Source organism: Mobula hypostoma, chromosome 3 (assembly GCF_963921235.1).
Source record: "Mobula hypostoma chromosome 3, sMobHyp1.1, whole genome shotgun sequence".
NCBI classification, from domain to species: Eukaryota; Metazoa; Chordata; class Chondrichthyes; order Myliobatiformes; family Myliobatidae; genus Mobula; species Mobula hypostoma.
In genome coordinates this window covers 89,834,151-89,855,624 of record NC_086099.1, presented here as the reverse complement: position 1 = coordinate 89,855,624, position 21,474 = coordinate 89,834,151, and the positions used below count along the sequence as shown (strand labels likewise).

Below are 21,474 nucleotides of genomic sequence, written 5' to 3'. Positions count from 1 at the left end.
TCCTGCCTTTTCCCCATATCCCTTGATGCCCTTACTAATCAAGAACCTGTCAACCTACTTTAAATATACACAATGATTTGGCCTCCACAGCCATCTGTGGCAATGATTTCCATAGCTTCACCACCCCCTGGCTAAAGAAATTTCTCTTCATCTCTGTTCTAAAGGTATTCTTATTCTGAGGCTGTGGCCTCCAGTCCTAGACTCTCCCACTACAGGAAGCATCCTCTCCACGTTGATAGGTCTCAATGAGATCCCGCCCCCCACCATTCTTCAAATCACTGGCAAGTACAGGCTCTGAGACATCAACCTTTCCTCATATGCTAACCCTTTCATTCCTAGGATGATTCTTGTGAACCCCTTCTGGACCCTCTCCACTGCCAGCAAATTAATTTAAAACTTGTGCAAACTAACTGAGCAGAGTGTTCAAAGACATCTTCAATCTCTCACTACTGTAGTGGGGGTTCCCACCAGCTTCAAGAGGGCAACAATCATACCAGAAACCAAGAAGAGTAAGGTGAACTGCCACAATGACTATCATCCAGTGGTACCTAGATCTACTGTGATGAAGTGCTTTGAGAGGTTGGTCATGGCCAGAATCAACTCCAGCCTAAGCAAAGGACCTGAACCAATTCAACTTGCCTATCATCACAATAGGTCTACAACAGATGCAATCTCATTGGCTCTCCACTTGGCTTTGGATCACTGAGACAATACTAGTACTGAAGTAAGGCTTCTGTTTATTGATTACAGCTCAGCATTCAATGCAATTATACCCTCAGTTCTAATCAAAAAACTCCAAAATTTGGGCCTTTGTACCATCCTCTGCAACTGGATCATTGATTTCCTCACCAGGAGACCAAAATCTGTCTGGATCAAAAATAACATCTCCTCCTCACTGACAATCAACACTGGCGCACCTCAAGGATGCTTGCTTAGGCCACTGCTCTACTCTCTCTCTCTCTCTCTACACCCATGACAGTCTGACTAGGCACAGCTCAAACACCTTCTATAAGTTTGCTGATGACACCACATTTGTTGGCAGTATTTCAGATGGTGATGAGTTGGACAGGAGTGAGATAGATCAGCTGGTTGAATGGTGTCGCAACAACAACCTTGCACTCATTGTCAGTAAGACTGAGGAATTGATTGGGAATTCAGGAAGGGTAAGTTGTGGGAATACACACCAGGCCTCCTTGAGGGATTAAGGAGTGAAAAAGGTGAGCAGTTTCAAGTTCCTGGGTGTCAACATCACTGAGGATTTATCCTGAGCCCAACATATATTGGTTCAATTACTAAGAAGGCATGGCAGTGTCCATATTTCATTAAGAGTTCAAGAAGAATTGGTATGTCACCGAAAACACTTTGAATTTCTACAGATTTACTGTGGAGAGCATTCCAGCTGGTTCCATCGCTGTCTGGAATGAATAGGCCACTGCACAGGATTGGAAAAAGTTGCAGAACTTTGTAAACTCAGTCAGCTCCATCATGGGCACCAGCATCCCCAGCATCCCCAGCATCCCCAGCATCCAGGGCACCTTCAAAAGGTGATGCCTTAAAAAGATGGCATCCTTTGTACGTTTGTTTGATAATTGCACTGTAGCGTCTACTGTGAAGATTAGAGACGCCTGGAGAGAGGAGTTGGGCATTGAATTATCTGAAGCTGCCCGGGACAAGAGTTTGTCTATGATACAGGCTTGCTCTGTTAACAGCAGACACCAACTGATCCAGTTTAACGTTGTCCACCATCTCCACTACTCTAAACTTAGATTGCACAGGATTTACCCTTCTGTCTCGCCAATGAGTGATAGATGCCAAGGAACGGAGGCCACGTTGTCACACACCTTTTGGTTTTGCCCATTACTGACTGGATTTTGGTCCAAAATATTTGACTGGTACTCAAAGGCCTAAAAAGGATCCTTCCCCTTGGAAGCTGGTCTCGCCATCTTTGCTCGCAATCTTCTATTTGTTTCCCTGCAGCCATACAACAGTCTCTGATGCTGGGGATGATTGTTGCCAAAAGATTTATCTTGATGGAATGGAAATCACCTTCTCCCCCTTCCTTTCGGAGATGGGTGGCTGACATGATCTCAGTCATACACATGGAGAAACTTAGGTTCTTGAGAACCAATTCAATTAAAAAAATTTCAGCTATCTGGGATTCATTTCTTGCCTACCTGGACGAGGCCGGGGGCGGATGAGCAATTTCCCCCCAGCTAATTTCTCACGGCTCTCATTTGAGATTTATTGTTTAGTATTTTTGAGCACTTTGTACAACAGGCATCCCTCTAATGTTATGTCCCATTTTTTTTTTGCTTATTTCATTTTTACACGTCTGAGCTGGGATGTTCTTGTTGATTTCATTGTTTTTTTTTTGAAAATTTTGAAAATAAAGTATTATTAAAAAAAGATGGCATTCATCATTAAGGAACTCCCAACACCCAGGACATATGCCCTCTTCTCATTTCTACTACCAAGGAAGGGGTACAGGAGCCTGAAGAAACCTACTCAATGTTTCAGGTACAGCATCTACCCCTCTGCCATCAGATTTCTGAGAGGACAATGAATCCATGCATACGTCCTCAGTATTTTCCCTCTCTTTTTGGACTACTTATTTTATATATATAAGTAGTCCTATATATATATTGTATTTCATATTTTATTACTATGTATTGCAATGTACTTCGGCTAAAAAGCACCAACTTTCACGACATACGCTGGTGATATTAAACGTGATTGTGATTTTGATAAAGGGTCCAAAACTTCTCACAATACTCCAAGTACGGTCTGATCAATCCCTTATAAAGCCTCAGAATTACTCGGGCGGGGCAAAAGTATATCGCTCCCAAAAATCTCACATAGCAAAGTGCAGAAAAATTCAGCGGGAGATCCACTTTCCATAGCCTCCGGCAAGCCGAGAATACGTAGATGTTGACGTCTGCTCGGACTTTCTAGGTCGGTAACTTTGGATATTAGCTTGCGGTTATGATCTCTCAAGCTGGAAAAGACGTTTTCCAGAAATCCCAAACAAACTGTAGTCTCGTACCAGGTACAACATTTAATACAATATTCCCTAAATTCATCCCCCCCTCCCTCCCACCCCACATGCAGTCAGCTAAACATTCAAACATATATAGGCCACATTCAGGAATTGTATGACTTTTAAATGATCAGAATCAGATTTAATATCACCGGCATATATCGTGAAATTTGTTAACTTTACAGCAGCTACTACTACTACTACGTCAACTCAGGCCTAGGGGGCCAACGTCAGGCAGTACAATGAAATACGTAATAAATAAAGAGAAAAAAAATGAGTTACATTATGTATATATAGATATGTCTAATCAATAGTTCAGTTAAAATAAATAGTGCAAAATAACAGAAATAAAACGCAGTGAGTTACTGGTCAAGGGCTCAATGTCTATTTAGAAAAGGGGTGGCAGAGGGGAAGAAGCTGTCCCTGAGTCACTGAGTGTAGTGTGTGCCTTCAGGGTTCTGTACCTCCTTCCTGATGGTAACAATGTGAAGAGGGCATGGCCTGAGGTCCTGGGTGTTGGAGCTCCTCAATGATGGATGTTGCCTTCCTGAGGCACCGCTCCTAGAAGATGCCTTGGATATTACGGAGGCAGGTACCCATGACAGAGCTGACTAATTTTACAAGTTTCTGCAACTTGTTCTGCTCTTTTGCAGTAGCCCCCCCTGTCGCCCATACCAGATGGTGACGCAGCCAGTCAGAATGCTCTCCACGGTACCTTTGTAGACGCTTTTGAGTGTTTTCGTTGACAAACCCAATCTCCTCAAACTCCTAATGAAATATTTGGAAGGATATCCCTAATTTGCATTGCTTTTCAGAAATGTTACGTCTCTCTTTAACATATCCCCCATTTCATGGGCAATCGAGGATGAGTATTAAATGTAGATAGTGCTTGCTATTGTCACATCCCCGTGAATGGATGAAAAAATGAGCAGAGCTGTGGGCTCCTGCCAGTATCAACAATTCAAACTACATATGAAGGTGACCTTGTCACAGCACTTCAGATGTAGCCTAACTAGACCTTTTAATATATTATTGTTACCTGCAGAGGTGCTTTGTTTTACATGCCACCAAATAGATCATTCCACACATAAATACACCAAGGTAGTACAAAAGGGACAAACAACAACATTATGCTGAATATTGGTGTTACAATTACTGGCAAAGTGCAGTTCAGGCAGACAGTTAAGATGTAAGTGCCATGACAACATGTAAGGTTGACATTTCAGGAGTTCATGTCTATTCTATGAGGTCCATTCAAGAGTCTTATAACAAACAGCATCATGGAAGAGGTCCCTGAGCTGATGGTATATGTTCTGAAACTTTTGTGTCTTCTGCCTAATGGAAGTGGAGGAGAGAGAGAATGGCAAGTGTGAGGGTCCTTTTAACAGGTTTGGTGTTTTCCCCAGACAACAGCATTGGAGACAGAGTCAATGAAGGGGAGACTGGTTTTTGCAATACACTATTCAACGATCACAAATTTTTTATGAAAATTCTTTATGTTTTGGCCATAGCATTTGCCATACTGTAATAAACTATGATGTCTCTAAGCAGGGAGCTTTGTGTGGTGCATTTGTAAAAATTAATGAAGGACATCGGAATATGCAAAAGTTCAATATGCAGGTCACGTCATTGGTGATATTTACGCCTAGGAACATGAAAATCTCAACTCTCTCCACCTCAGCACTCTTCATACAGACAGGGGTGTGTACTCTGCCCCATTTCCTGAAGTTAATCATGAAGTTATTTGGTTTTACTAACATTGAGGGAAAGGTTGTTTGCCTGACACCTTGCTATTAGCTTCTCCATCTGCTTCATCAACTCCCATTTGTTACTGTTTGAGATCTGACCCACTCCATTGATACCAACCAGCTCCCTAATCCTATAATCGCTCAACTTGCACTCAAATGTAAACATACTATTTTTGAACTTCAGAAGGCCACTCCTTTCCATGGTTTAAATAATGTAATAATTCTTTTCCTTAGGCCAGATCAGACATCATTATAATAGTGTGTGTTAAAGTTTGTCTACTACAATTTTATTCAATCAATAACCCTTTATATTTTATGATGTCATTTACACAGCACGCTTTTCACCAATCCTAATATCAGAGGAAAATCTGAAGATATGGTTTGCTCTCATGTCCTTTAATAAATGGTTCGGCACCATTCAGGATATGTAGTGGGACGGTGAGTAAATTTTTGTTGATCCCAGTCTTTATGTTGTGATTGCCACCCCGGTTACACCAAAAAATATGACTGCCTGGTTCCCAACTGTGAGCATGATCACAGCCGCAATTCTTCCACATGGCGGAGTGCACTGATAGCAGCAACTGGACCACATAAAATGGGAACTGGTACCTGCCCAGCTGATACCTTACCCTGATGAACTTCTGACAGCTTCTTCTACCACCTGGCTGAACAAACCAAAAAATCTGGAAACAGGTAAAAAGGTCAAATTTAAAGAAATTAATTTAAAGACACATGAAAGTGCTGTTAATTCAAAATCAAAATAGAATGAAACATAAAATAAACTGAAATACCTGAATGACCCTTTGAAAGAGAAATTGTCAGCATTTATAATGAATACAGTTCCACCAGGTCCAAGAGTTATGAATGTTATAAAGTCAGGGAGCCATTTAAGAAAGTTGTTGAGTCTAAGGGTAGGCGAGTACAAAAGGCAAACAGAGGAAGTGATAGATTGTCTTCACTGAGGAACATCCTGGAACCACATGCTGAACGAAGACAAACTACTTCAGCAAAACTGTGAACACACATGGTGTACAGACTGTAGGTGGGAATGGACTGGACAACAGGAGGTAGGATGGAGTCAAAGTCTGAGAAGGTAAGTTAAATGGGGCTAACATCATTCTGGAGAGACAGAGAGAGAGAGGTCCCTCTGTTCCACAGAACACCAGGTCCCTCTGTTCCACAAAACTTACCAGAGCCTTGCCTTTCACTGCACGTCCTACCCTGGTTTGACTGTCCAAAATGCATCAACTCACACTTATCTATGTTGAAATCAATATGCCATTCCTCAGGCCATTGTGGTGACTGATCAAGACTGTTTTGCATTCCATTGTAATCTGCTTTAATCTACTGCAACAAATCCTCCTAATTTATTATCATCAGCAAACTTCCTCATTCTGCCAAGTACTTTCATGAAAACATTTTAAAATTCATTACATGCACTTTCCTAATTCAGCAAGAGCACTAGCATACGTATTCATAAAGAGCACGTGTTAAGCTACAAGAAACCACTTTATTAGATTTATATAAAACATGCAATACAAAAAGAAAAACAACTGATTAATGAAGTAGCAGTACAGAAAACAAACTAATACTTATCCAGGCAGCATCTATAGGAAGAGGTACAGTTGACATTTCAGGCCGAGACCCTTCGTCAGAACTAACTGAAAGGGGTCCCTCCCCCTCCCACTTTCAAATCTCTTACTCTCTCTCTTCTCTCAGTGAGTCCTGACAAAGGGTCTCGGCCCAAAACGTCAACTGTACCTCTTCCTGTAGATGCTGCCTGGCCTGCTGCGTTCCAACAGCATTTTGTGTGTGTTGCTTGAAGTTCCAGCATCTGCAGATTTCCTCGTGTCTGCATTTTTAATACTTATCCACTAAATGAACTGATCTGCAGAATGCCAAAGGGAATCACAGACTCAAAACTTCTCATTCAGTCCTCTCTTTCATCCTCTCGACATTCTCTCATCCTCTAGATGTACTTGTCCCTATATTCTCAAATTCTTAGCACTGGCACTGGCCATGATACAGCCGAAGAGAAACCTCTCCCTTTTTGCAAAGAAAATGCTGCTTTCTATACCCTCCAAGATCCCTTCAAAACTTGGAAATAACTCTAGCCTCAGTACTTTCCAATGATAAGGCATCTTTTGATATTTGAACCTGCACAATGAATTCATCATTCTCTACAAGTAAGGCTGCAGATCTGTATTCCTCTAACTTTCTCAAAACAATTCCACCTCCATGCTAATACCATCTTGTTTTACAGACTTCCATTATATTTTAGCATGTACCTTGGAGAAATCACATATAAATCTTTGGTTACACGTACACATAGAATCATAGAATCCAAGAACACTACAGCACGTTAACAAGCCCCTTGGCTAATCTAATCTGTGCCGAATTATTATTCTGCCTTGTTCCATTGACTTGCTCCTGGACCATAGACCTCCACAAACCCTACCCCAGCCATGTACTTATCCAAACTTCTCTTAACTTTTGAAATCAAATTCACATCCATGGCTTCCACTGGTAACTCATTCTGCACTCTCACCATTCTCTGAGTGAAGAAGATCCCCCTCATGATCCCCTTAGACCTGTCATCTCTCATCATTAACCCATGACCTCTAGTTCTTGTCTCACTCAACCTCAGTGGAAAAAGCCTGCTTGCAATTATCCTACCTGCATCCCTCATATCCAAATCATTTAGAAACATATAACAGTACAGAAACAGGCCATTCAGCCCACAATATTGTGCAGAGCCAGCTAAAGAGCCAATCAAAAACACCCAAACACTAGACCCTTCTACCTACACCGTATCTATATCCCTCCATTTTCCTTACATCCGTGGACCTATCCAAACGTCTCTTAAAAGCCCCTAATGTATTTGCCCCTACTACCATACCAGGCAGAATTCCAGACATCCATGACTCCTTGAGTAAAGAACTTACCCCTTACATCCCTTGAACCTATAAATAATTAATAACAGAGTTCCCAACAATGACTCCCTGGGTCATCAACCTCCGACCCGTGAGTCATGTTTGCTACCTTTGTTACACTGAAATTTGTGACTCTGCATTCCTCAAACACCATCACCATGACTGCAAGCCATCCATAATGGTGAATTCACCGCTAGCTGAAATTAGACCACACGAGATAGGAACCAATGCCTTGTCCATGGATTACCCTGATGAAACTCTGATAGTTTGTCCTTTCAGCAATCTTGATAGAAAAAAATATTGACAGGTAAAAATAAATACATCAACCAAATTCAGTGATACATATGTTTAAAGACATGTGAAATGGCAGTTAATTAATTTAAAATAAAGATAGTGAAACAACAAAACTAAAATACTTAAATACATCTCAGAAACGGAAGTTGATAACTATTATAATAAATGTGGCTGAGATTCATTTTCTTGCAGACATTCACAATAGAACAAAGCAATGCAACAGGATTGATGAAAAACGACACACAAGACTGACAATCAATATGCAAAAGAAGAAAAAGTGTGCAAATATAAAATTAAAAAATAATACTGAAAGCATGGGTTGCTTGGTCCTTGAAAGTGAACCCATAGGTTGTGAAGCCAGTGCACTGTTGTGGTGAGCGTAGTTCTTTATAACGGTACAGCAGCCCGATGGCTGAAAGGTAACAACGATCTTGAGCCTGGTGATGTGGACCCAAGGCTCCTGCACCTCCTTTCTGATGGTAGCAGTGAGATGAGAGCATGGCCTGGATGTTGTGTCTTTGATGATGAATGCTGCAATCTTGTGGCAGCACCCCTTGTAGATGTGCTCAGAGATGGGGGCTTACTAAATGGTCCATCAACACTATCTTGATTTTTCTATTTGTACTATTTTGAAATCTCCATTATTATTTTTCTAATTTGTATATTTGCTACAGGTACTGCTGCTAAGAAACTAATTTCATATTGGATGTTGGTGATAACAAACCAATTCTGAATTGTTAAAACACAGTACCACACTCTTCCCTCAAACCAGTGCTTGAAAGAATGTTGCAGTATTAGAAACCAACTTCAGCCCCTCAAGTCAAGTAACCAACAAGTAAAATCTTAGAAGAGCTTGCCTTATTTTATAGCTGCGTTTCCTCATAAAAATATAATAGTTGTTTATTTTAAGGTCCCCCCCCACCCATTACTGACCAGTTTTGTAATGCATTTCCTATGATTTCAGGATGAGTAGAGGAAGTAGCAACTGTTCACATCAGATATTTCCTGCTAGATATTCAAGTATTCATACAAGGAAATTCCATGTACCGAAGCTCGCTGACACTAAACCTGAGCACAAGTTTGTGGAGCACTGGGCAAATTCACTTGCTCTCTCCCCACAACCTTTCACGCCTTGACTAATCGAGAACCTATCAACCTCTGCCTTAAACACATCCAATGACTTGGCCTCCACTGCCTCCTGTGGTAAAAGATTCCACAGATTCAGCACCTGCTGGTGAGAGAAATTCCTCAGCTGTTCCAAATGAACATCCCTTTATTCTCTATTCGGAGGCCATTCCCACTGGCTCTAGACCCCCCGACCACTGGAAACACCCCCTCTATTGAGGCCTTTCAACATTTAAGTTTTAATGAGATCGCCCTATATTCTTCTAAATTCCAGTGAGCAAAGGCCTAGAACCGTCAGTCACTCAGACAATAAGACTTCCCTTCCCAAAATCATAAGTGTATCTCCTCTGAACCCTCTCCAATATCAGTGGCCTAAAACTGCTCACAGTGATCCAATGCCTTATAAAGCCTCAGCATTTTTGCTTTTATATTCTAGTGCTCACAAAATGAAAGCTAACATAGTATTTGCTTTCCTCACTACAGACTCAAGCTGTATGTTAACCTTTAGGGAATCCTGCACAAAGGCTCCCAAGTCCCTTTGCACCTCAGACTTTTGAATTTTCTCCCCATTTAGAAGTTAGTCTATGCTTTTATTCTTTTGACAAAAGCACATGACCATACACTTCCTAACATTGTATTCCATCTGCTACTACGTCACCCATTCTTCTGATCTGTCCAAGTCCTTCTGCAGCCTTTCTCAAAACATGCCCCTTCACCTAGCTTTGTATCGCCTGCAAATTTGGCCATAAAGCCAAGTCTTCTGTCATCCAAATGATTGACTTAATGTGAAAAGCAGTCCCAACACCAACCTCTGCGGAACACAAGTCACCACCAGCCGATCAGAAAAGGCTCCCCATATTGCTATTTTGCCTCTTACAAGTCAGCCAGTGCTTTGTCTATGCTAGTATCTTTCCTGTAATACCACAGGCTAGTACTTTGTTAAGCATGATCATGCAGCACCTGATTAAGGGCCTTCTGAAAGTCCAGTCAACATCCACTGATTCTCCTTTGTCAATCCTGCTTGTTATTTCCTCAGAATTCCAACAGATTAGTCAGACAAGATTTCCCCTCAAGGAAACCACACTGACTTTGGCCTACTTTATCATATGCCAACCACTGAGATCAGACTAACAGGCCTACAATTTGTTGCCTGTTACCTCCCTTCCTTCTTGAAGAGTGGAGTGACATTTGCAAATTTCTAGTCTTCCAGAGCCATTCCAGAATCTAGTTATTCTTGAATCATTACTAGTACCTCCACAATTTCTTCAACCACCCCATTCAGAATTCTGGGATGTAATCCATCTATTCCAGGTGACTTGTCTAGCTTCAGACTTTTCAGTTTCCCCAAGCACCATCTCCCTAGTAATAGCAACTACACTCACTTCTGCCCCCTGACACTCTGGAACTTCCAGTACACTGCTAGTGTCTTGCAGTGGAGCCTGATGTCAAATATTACTTGACAAGCAAAAAACAAGCCAAATTGTGCAGTGGCAGAGAATAATTGGGCTATATAGTTATTTAAGATGCCATCCCCTGAATCCACTTTGATCAAGCTTAAATTTATAAAATTCCAGATTTACCAAATACTGTAGATGTCAAACACCAAATTGAAATGGAACAAGTTTAATAGTCTTAAGTTACACAAGCAAACATTTGCACAAAGCATTTTCCATTTAGTGCAATAAATCTGGAAATAGTGCCAGAATTGGGGACATTCTGATAATTGTTACAAAAATATTCTATCCATGGAGATTAAGTTACATAACAAATGGGGGATCAGGTCATAATTACAAGACTTTACAAAGCAGATGAAAATTTCTAATTTGCCAACAGTAGACATTACAGGTAACATATGCAATGCACTAACCCAGCTACTATCTGGTATATTAAAACAATGTTTCATCGAGGGTTCTGAGCTGCCTCATTTCCAAAGCTCATGGGTGACATTCTCATCTGGCTGACCATTTTCCTCAGAAACTGTTATTGTTGTTACTTTCTCTACAATAATACAAGAGTCTTCTAACAATTGCTTCAAAACATCCAGAATTGATTGTAGCCGACTTCGTATGGGTTCAGTAATGCTGTTCCCACAGTCAAACAGGAACTTCACAAATTCCAAGTAGGCCCTGTGAAAACAGGAATTGTGCATCATAACAGTTTGATCGTGCAGCTATAATGGTTTAATTTCTAGCATGCAGGATAGCTTGTGAACAATACATACTGAAACAAATCTAATAGAAATTTTAACCATGTCTGAGGTAGATATCCAGGTCTCTTTTCCAGTAGAGAAAGTTCTAACTAGTAGCATGTCCCAGATTTGCTAGGCCTCCAACACCCCCATAAGCCAAACATGATGGGCTGATGCTTGTGATGGGCCTAGCCACCAACATACAAGTAATGGAGAGTACTTTCATCAGTTCAAAGGTCTGCACAGTCTGCCTCTAAAGTGTGATAAATTCCTTCAGTTTAACATGCTCAAGAACTCTACAAATCCTAGTACACCAGTTGAGTGCCACTGGGACAACTGGTCTATCAGAAATAAATTAATACAGAATAGAAGCAGATCCTTCAATAATGGTCATGCCAACAGAAGAATCCTCCCTCCTAGTCCCAGTGCCCATTTTTGGCCCAGAACCCTCCAACCACCTATCCCAATGCCACTTAAATGTCAATTGTACCTGCCTGAAGCACTTCCTCTGGCAGTGCATTTTAGTTGATCACTACCTTCTGAGTAAAGAGCTCCAGTTCCTTGAATCTTTCCGCTCGTGTTGGTTCCCCCCCCCCCCACCCCCTGAAACCCGAGGGAGAAGTCTGGCTGTCAGCTTTATCCATACTCCTCATGATTAAGTTTTTGAGGTCAGCTCATTCTCCCATGCTTGAAGGAATAATTGTTGCTCAGATTTCAAAGAATGGAAGTTCTTAAGTTTGTATTCTGAATGTCACCTGGGATGGTTTGTACAAAGTCTGAACTATGGCAAACACACTCCATCAATTAAAGGAATAATTACAAATCAGAAGCAATGTGAAGATCAGTTCAGAAGTGTTAATTCATTATACAACAATATTTTGAGGAAATACTCTTACAGACTGCTTAGAAATCAAGAACACCTACTTCCATTACATATTATGAGGCCAGTAAGTAGAGTGGTTGATATTCACTGTATCTGAAACATCAAATTGCAATGCCTTCACCATACTGAGTACAACATCCAATACTGACAGCAAGTGCACTTCCTAATCCCACTACTTCACCTGCCCTAGAACAGATTCTCCTGTTAAATGCCAGAGGCAATTTCAGCCAATAAAGTTGAAGCCAAAGGTACAATTTACCCATTCCAGGAAACTGATTCAGAGCTTGGTTAATTTAGGGCAAGGAATAAATACAAAAATGAATATTTACTCACCCATTTGCCTGTAATTTATTAAAATCAACCATGTCCACTAAAGCATCAATGTTGGTGGCTGCCACATCACAGATGTTATTTTCATGGTAACACCATCCTTGCACATGGATTAAGATCCTTTGTACTTCAGCACATCTGCCAACACCGCTGCTGAATCTTGACCTGAGCCCAATGATACTGCACTTCAGGAAGTTTCTGATAAATCGTTTTCCCTGAAAGAGGACAAAGTAGACAAGTCAAGGCCTTCCCACGACTTCCTTCACAGTGCGGAGCAGGAGCATTTTCCAACCACCAATACTTGTCTGGGGTGATGGATCAATTTCCATAAATTGATTAAGGTCCACCTAGCAAACCCAGTTAGTCTTCAATATACAGCTGAGATGGAGTCCAAGTGCAAATTTTCAAATTGGCCATTTCAATAGTTTAAAGCATAGCAGTACCATGGCTCTCAATCAAAAAGGCACCCAGCTCTAGACAAAGCTGCAGAGTACTTTTGCCAACACAATAAATATTTCCTTAGGTTTAGGACATTTAGTCTGAGAATATGGAATAAAAATGCAGGTTGCACAAGTGCAAGTTTCCTTTTGCAAGAAGCTGAAAACATCTCAATGCCTTTCCCACTACAACTTGCCACAGAGCTCTGGACAGGGATGGTATTATCATCTTTCTTCATCAAGTCTATTCAATACACTTCAGTTTAAAGAACACAGCTACTAATTCACTTGGTAAGTAGAGGGTGCAACTAATCAATAGTCTAATCTTACCTGCACATCAAAATTGTCTGAATTCTGAAGGAAGTCTCTGCAGATTTCATACAAGTTATCTTCTAGATGACATGTTGTGTTTACCAGGCATTGAAATACATCACATCCCACATCTGGTGCACTGCGCAGACATGCACTTATTTCACCTGTTGAAAGCAGAATAGCATTTTCAATTATTGAAAAACAAAGCTGTTTCCCATCAGAGTAATAAAATATTACTTAAAATTTTATTGAGGATCCAATTTTTGCATTTGGCCATTTATATACACATCATTCAATGCAACTCCTCTCTCAGGGAAGGAAAACAACAGTTAGTGTGACCTCTGGAAGCGGTTCCAGTGAGGGATACAATAACCAGAGACTTGGAGAACATTCAGTACAGGAAATCACGGTTGACTTATTGGAGCCCTTGGAGTAAGTGATAGAGAAGACACCGAGGTTTTTGGATTTTAGGGCTTTCAAGTGACTGTACAGGAAGCCAGATGAGAATCTATAGAAGACAGCAAGGGCAGTATGCTGATGAGGAGTGGGAAGTAGCTCAGACAATACAATATGGTGATGAATCTGAGAGACTGTAGCTGGTGGGGCACACAAGCATGTGGATACAGCTGTCAATCAACATTAGTGATATGGCTAATTACCCACTCTGCTGAAGAAAAAGTTAGGTGGCAGAATTGGATAATGCTTTAAGGAGTCTGAGTGTCCTTTTACTCAAGTCACAAGCCAAAGTGCAGATGCAGCAAATACAGAACAGGTGCCTAGAGTGCATTCAAGGTTCATTGTAACATCACACTGCAATTGTTTGGGGTGGGGGTGGGTTCTTTAGAGAGAAGGCACTCTGAATCAGTCTAGCCCGTTTAATGGGGGGAATAGAATTACCGCACCAAACGCAGTAAAGATCCAATAGATTGACTCCAGGTTCGTCAGGAAGAACTGAAATACCTCAACCCGTTGTATATTCCCAAGAGTTAAGAATATGGAATGATCTCATTGAAACTTTTGATAGGATTCAACCCTGGTTGAAGGGAAAACAGCCACGAGTAGGAAACGTAGGGGGAAAATCTGTACAAGTAAATATATGACAATCTTCTAATAGAGAAGCAGCAATTAATATTGAATGAATACAATCGACTTCTCAAACGCTAGGAATGACAGCACGGCAGGGCAATGCCACCAACGTTGATGAATGAGGACGACACGGTAATCTCGAAGGGGCGGAAAGAATATACTCCGGCGCACAATTCGTTTGCCAAGTTTCAATGTACTGGATTTTTTAAAAAAACTTTTATTACAAGAACACTAACATCATTCGATATGGCACAAATATGCATTTAGTTTCAATAGTTGAAACTTTATCTATAAGGGAACATTCAAGTTGACTTCCCTCAAGAAATCCCCTTATATTTGCAAAAAAAAACACCCTTGTATCTATTGGTGCAATCAATTCGCCCCTTTAGAAATGATAAAGTAAAGCCCCTCCCAACTCCCATCTTCCCGAGGGAAAACTCGAATGCCAACACGAGAGGGCAAAGAAGAGCGCTTCCCCAGCCATCACCCACCCCGCATCCAGAGCAGCTTCTGTCCTCACTCACCCGCACTTTGCTGGTCTAGTCGGCCTTCCCCCGGAACGGCTGTGGCGGAACAGCCGTTCTGCCCCAAAAAATCGCTCATATTATCAGCCCCCACAGCAATGAGCAGGCAGCGCGTGGTGAAGAGTAACAGCAAGACGCGGGCATCCATCTTCACGGCAAAGTAACACTTTAGAGAGAAGAAACGACAGTGATTTCCCCCCTCCCAACTTCCAGAAGTGCTGTAACGCCCAGTACCCACGTGAGACATTATTTATGCAGTTTTTCCTAACTTGTTTTCTCCCGCTCTAGTCCAATCGGACATCCTCATATACACGTGCTCCTTTAAGGAATGTTATGACTTTTAAATGTTCCCAAGCTTGTACCGCCTTTCGGCATCACAGTCTCGCTCCTTGAAGGTATCCTTAGTTCTTGGGCAAACAAGACATTGCCGCATCCCCATAAAGGTACAGAAATAATGGACAGAGATATCGGTTCCTGCCTGTACTACCAATGAAGACGAATAAAAGTGGTCTTAGCATAGTACTTCAGATGTGGTCTAAGGAGGATATTATATAATTGCAGCTAATTAGTAATTGCCTTATTAATGTCACATATGCTGAGCTGGTGAAAAAGCTTTGATGGCATGCCATTAAACATATTATACTATGCATACCGTGGTACCAGGTCAGCGGATGAAGACAAGGCAGCGGCTGTAGCCTGCATGGACTTTAGCAAGGCATTTGACAAGGTACTGCATGGGAGGCCAGTCAAGAATATTCAGTAGCTTGGCATTCAGGATGAGGTAGTAAAATACATATCGGCTTTGTGGGGAAAGCCAGAGAGTGGTAGTAAAGGGTTACATCTCTGGAGGCCTGTGACTGGCAGTATGCTACAGCGATCAGAGCTGGGTCCTTTGTTGTTTGTCAGCCATGTCAATGATCTGGATGGTAATATGGTTAGCTGGATCAGCAAATTTGCAGATGACATCAAGATTGAGGGTGTAGTGAGGAAGGCTACAATGACATGCAGAGAGTTCTGGATCAGCTGCAAAAATGGGCTGAAACATGGCAAATGGAATTTAACGTGCGAGGTTTTGCACTTCGGTAGTACCATCCAGGGTAGGTTGTACACAGTGAACGGTTGGGCACGGAGGAGTGTGGTAGAACAAAGGGATCTGGGAATACAGATCCATAATTCTTTGAAAGTGGTGTCACAGGTGGATAGGGTCATAAAGAAAGCATTTGGAAAATTGGCCTTCATAAATCAGTGTGTTGAGTACAGGAGACGGGATGTTAAGTTAAAGTTGTAGAAGACGTTGGTGAGCCCTGATTTGGAATATTGTGTGCAGTTTTGGTCACCTACCTACAGGAAATATGTAAATAGGATTGAAAGAATACAGAGAGAATTCACAAGGATGTTGCCAGAACTGGAGGACCTGAGTTATAAGGAAAGATTGAATAGGTTATGACTTTATTCTTTGGAATGTAGAAGATTGAGAGGAGATTTGATAGAGGTATACAAAATTATGAGGGGTATAGATTGGGTAAATGCAAGCAGGCTTTTTCCACTGAGGTTTGCTGGGACTATAACCAGAGGTCGTAGGTTAAGGGTGAAAGGGGAAAATGAGGAGAAACTTCTTCACTCAGAGGGTCATGAGAGTGTGGAATGAGCTGCCAGCACGTGGTTCATGCGAGCTCAATTTCAACACTTAAGAGAAGTTTGAGTAGATTCATGGATAATAGGGATATGGGGGGCTATGGTCCTGATGAAGTTCAATGGGAGTAGGTTGTTGAAATGGTTTTGGCATGGACTAGATGGGCTGGTTTCTGTGCTGTACTTCTCTATGACTCTATATATAAATCAAGGTAATAAAAGAGGAAAACAAAATGCAGCATGTAGTGTTGGCAGTGACAAAGACTGCCGTGCAGTTAGACAGGGACAGGACGAGGTAGACTGAGAGATGAGAAGTTCATCTTTATCATGGATGAGGGCTGTTTAGGAGTCTTACAAGAGAGGCATAGAAGCTGTCCTTGAACCTGTTGGAATGTATTCTTGCTTTTATATATTCTTCCTAATGGAAGGAGAAAGAAACTGGAATGACCAGGGTGGGAGGGGCTTTTATTACACCTCGTGCTTTTTTAAAAATGAAAATCTGATTGAAGATTCAGGATTGATTCACGTTTATTTGTCACATGTACATTGAATCATACAGTAAAATATGTCGTTGGTGTTAACACCCAACAGAGCTGAAGGTGTGCTGGGGGCTTCCTGCAAAGGTTACTACACATCTTGGCACCAACATAACATGCCCACAATGCCCATCAGAGCAACACGGAGCACAACAGGCACCAAAACAACAACAGCAAAAGAAGATTCTTTCCTCCCTCTCTCCCACCCACCCACCTACATACATACACAGTCCTCCAGTTCGCCAGACATCCCTGTCTCTAAGCCCTAACTTGACCCCTAACACCCCTCTGTCTAGAAAATAATCTCTACCAACATAACAACAGATTCTGAGCCGTGACTCAGTGGAAGTCACAGCTTGGCGCCATCTTTGAATAATTGGTGTGATTGGTGAATAATTGGTGTGATTGGTGGACATGCAAAATATCCATAGTCATCGGAAGAATTAGAGATGCAGGTGCACTTTTGTAGCCATGGAATGTACGTGGCAGGTATTGTTGATATTTTCACCTGGGAACTAGAAGCTCTCAACAACCTCCATGTCAGCAATATTACCACAGACAGGGGCATTTATTCTGCCCTGCTTCCCTGAAGTAAATGACCAATTCTTTTTTAGTATTAAGGGAAATGGTGTTGCTTTGGCACCAGGTTCCCTGTCTCCTTCCAGGGTTCTATTTCATTGTTGCTCGAGATCTGGCCCATCATGTTGTTATCCATCTCCCCACTCCTGGATACACTGAAGCTGCACTTACAGGTTTTTTTATATATTCTCTTTATTATTTTAGAGCTTTTGATTGATTTTCTTTCTACTAATTTCAGTATGAATGACCCCTTAAGGTCTTGAGAAAGCTACCTCTAGTTTCCACAATTTAAATAAAATAATAGTTCTCTTTGTTTAGCCAAGTGCAGTGTGTTTGTATTTATATTAAAATCATCCACCACAATCATGCTCAATGACCCATTGAAGTTTATGACATTTACACAACTCGCTACACACCAATCTCTATGTCACTGGACAATCTGACTATGGTTTATTGTTGTCTCCCTTAGTCACTATAATGAATGGTTGTGGCAACATCCTATTTTCTTTGTGAACAGTGGGTAAGATTGTGCTGATCCCTGCCTGCGTGTTGTGATTGCTACCTTAGATACATTGAACTTTGTGACCATGTGGCTTCAAATGAACATCATCACCACTGCAACTCTTCCACAATACAGAGTGCAGTACTAGTACTAATTAGACACTCCAGATAGGAACCAATGGCCTCTTAAGAATTACCCCGATGAACTTCAGTAGCATGTCCTATCAGTTAGCTTGATGATTGGAGAAATATAGAAGCAGTGAAATAAAACAATTTCATTATATATTTACTTAAAGATACATTAAACAGATGTTAATTCAAGCCAAAGAGTGAATGCAACAACAAAAAAAAAAGACTAGAATACATTACTAAAATTCTTTTGAAAAGGAAGTTGGCAACTCTCTTAATGAATGCAGTTCCTTCAGGTGCAAGAGTTAGAGATACTGTAAAGATAATGATCCACAGGCAAAAATTATTGAGTCCGAGGGGAGAAGGAGAGCTTCAACATATGGATTTGATCATTACGACAGTTCCTACAAACATGCAACTTTAGCCAAGAATGGGAAACACAAGTGATATAACAAGATCTGTTACCATGTGATTCGTGTCAACCATAGGTTGGAAGGGATTGGGTAAGGGGAGGCAAGGTAGAGTTGGAAGGAACGAGTTAACTTTGATTCCTCCTTGGTATATGCTAAAATAAAATGGAAGGTAAAATGGTGTCAGCTCGGAACACAGTAATTGCCTGTCTCCTCCCCCCGGGTACAAACCAAAGTTTTGTCTCCATTTTGAATACACATTGTTAAGATTAGATACTGGTGAAGAATGTTTTCCTCCTTACACAACCGCTGTCTCTGTTTCTAAGTTATGTGTATCTAGGCTGAAGGTCACAAGAGATAAAAAGAGGTCCTGAAGGGTATAAAGGGGGCAATTTTTTTTGTGCAAGGGGTAATCTTCTCATTGGCTGAGCCATGACTAGTGCTATTGCTAAGAATGAGACAGAGCCAGAGACAAGGCTGCATGCAATGTTCTCAGATCTGTGGTTCCACTCCAGCATGGTGCAGATCAGCTCATTAAAGGGGATGATAAGGTTATTTTGTTTTCCATAATACTACATCATTAGTGGATCCTTTCTTTTATGATTTATACAACTCTAATCAATTGATTTCATTGGCATTTAAGACCTGCATTTCTTTGTTTGCAAATACCCCATCCAGCTGAATCAGAAAAGCAGGGGGCGAATTTTAAAAATATTTTTGTAATAGGATTTCTCAGTTGCAAACAGCATTACTACCAGAACTTATCAATAACAGCTGGCAGTGAATTCTGGTGACAAAAGAAAGACCACGTGAGAAGGGAACCAAAGACCTGCTCATGATTTACACTGCGAGAATTCTGATAGTTTGTCCCACCAACTAGCTTGATGGAAACATTTGACAAGTCAAAAATAAATTATATGAATACATACAATGATACATGTATTTAAAGACACATGAAAGACCGATAAAAGCAGATATGCATAGATGGAATCTTATCCCCTTTTTAAGTTTAAATTCAAGGATAAATACTATAAAAATGAATATTCTTCCTCGGTTATTATATCTTTTCCGTACTTTACCAGTGGAGGTGGATGATAATCAATTCAGGGAATGGGACAAATAGATTTCCCGCTTCATTTGGCAAGGAAGGAAACCTAGAATTCGATATAACACTTTACAGTTAGGGAAGGAAAGAGGAGGTATGGTTCTTCCTTGCCTGAGAAATTATTTTTATGCCTCACAGATAACCCCTCTGTTATATTGGTGTAATAGGGAATATAAGGCTAGCTGGAAGGAAATAGAATTTGGATTAGTTGACAGTTTTCCTCTTCAGGCCTCAATAGCTGACAAAGGATTGATGGCCCAGTTGGAAAAATTTAATAATGCTTGGATAAATCTTACATTAAAAGTATGGCAGAAGATGGTTAATTCATGTGGAATTAATAACATGCTAAAACTCTTTAGATGGTGTGCATATGATACCGAATTCCTTCCCAACAGAGGAGATAAAAGATTTGAGCTATGGATAAAGAAAGGTCTTACAACCTACCTCTCATTTATAGATAAAAGAGTATTACAAAGTTTCCAAATCCTGCAGGACAAACATGGCCTAGAACATAATGACTTTTTTAGGTACCTTCAAATACGAAACTATGTTAACCAGAGTTGTAGATATACAGACCTATCAACAGTAGAATTAGAATTTTTCAAGATTCTGAATTCGGCTTGCAGTTCAATACCTAGTAAATCAGTTTCTCGCCTATATAATGCACTCTCCCATGCTAAAAATGTAAATACACTGTATATTAAAGAGAAGTGGGAGAAAGAAGCGGGGTTGGTACTTTCAGAGGAGGCTTGGGGGAAAATCTGCAGCTTTCAATGGTCCTCGACTAATTCTTTGACTTGGAGAGAACATTGTTGGAAAAACATTATAAGATACTTCAAGACCCCATATCAGGAAAAATATAAAGATACAAATGTGATGTGTTGGAGAAGGTGCGGCTCTAAGGAGGCAAATCATTTTCATATTTTCTGGGATTGCCCTAAATTAAGTCTATTTTGGGAAGGTATTCATAGAACATTAGTTAAGGTACTTAGGTCCCAGATACCTCTGAACTTTGAGACGCTCTATTTGGGGCATGTATTGTTCCTTGAACAGAAGGAAGATATAAAGTTGCTGCAGGCCCTCTTAGCGGCAAGTAAGAAATCAATCACTAGAAAATGGCTAAATCCAATACCACCTACATTAGAAGATTGGTACGAAATTATCTTGGAAATATTTAAAATGGAAAAGTTGACCTACTCCCTGAGAACTCAAAAAGAAACATTTTATCAAATCTGGAATAAATGGATTGAATATATAACCCCAATGCGAGCAGACTTTAGATGACTCTCCTAATGATTTATATTGCTCTTCTCATCAACACAGTAATATTGCTAACGTAAGCACCCCTAGTCTAAATGTTTGTTGTTTTTTTTTGGAAAATAGAGAATTAACACAAGTAAAGGGAAAGATTTGGGAAAGGGATAAAAAATGATAAAATTAAGTAAATAAGTACATAGGGATTGGATAATTATGTCTGCGGGCAGGAACAAGCACGAACAAATTGGGATATAAACACCTACAATGTATATAGGCTTGTATGCAACATTTTGGACCAGTGGAAATGGTCCAGAAGGGTTGTATGGAAACTATTATTACCATTTTTCTTAACAACTAATTTCATTACTTAGCCTAATAGGTTAGATTTACCACAGTACATAATTATCTATTTAAATGTTTATTTTGCT

At 40.7% G+C, this 21,474-nt stretch overlaps 1 protein-coding gene across 1 annotated transcript; it reads right to left on the bottom strand.

Moving 5' to 3' along the window:
- Nucleotides 1-10,742: 10,742 nt before the first annotated feature.
- LOC134343463 (stanniocalcin-2-like) lies at nucleotides 10,743-15,113 on the bottom strand. Its single transcript, XM_063042182.1, has 4 exons — nucleotides 14,898-15,113; nucleotides 13,306-13,451; nucleotides 12,542-12,753; nucleotides 10,743-11,263 (listed from the first exon to the last, which is right to left on the bottom strand). Exons 1-4 carry the CDS (start codon nucleotides 15,043-15,045, stop codon nucleotides 11,059-11,061), a joined length of 711 nt encoding a protein of 236 aa, XP_062898252.1. The 5' UTR covers nucleotides 15,046-15,113; the 3' UTR covers nucleotides 10,743-11,058.
- Nucleotides 15,114-21,474: the final 6,361 nt, after the last annotated feature.

What these genes read in the sequence shown, in the direction of transcription:
- LOC134343463 (XM_063042182.1), bottom strand. Translation starts at nt 15,045, where the DNA reads ATGGATGCCCGCGTCTTGCTGTTACTCTTCACCACGCGCTGCCTGCTC. An exon ending in CAGACAATTTTGATGTGCAG is followed by an intron (nt 12,754 to 13,305) that starts GTAAGATTAGAC and finishes GTCCTCTTTCAG; the next exon opens with GGAAAACGATTTATCAGAAA. An exon ending in AATAAATTACAGGCAAATGG is followed by an intron (nt 11,264 to 12,541) that starts GTGAGTAAATAT and finishes CTGTTTTCACAG; the next exon opens with GGCCTACTTGGAATTTGTGA.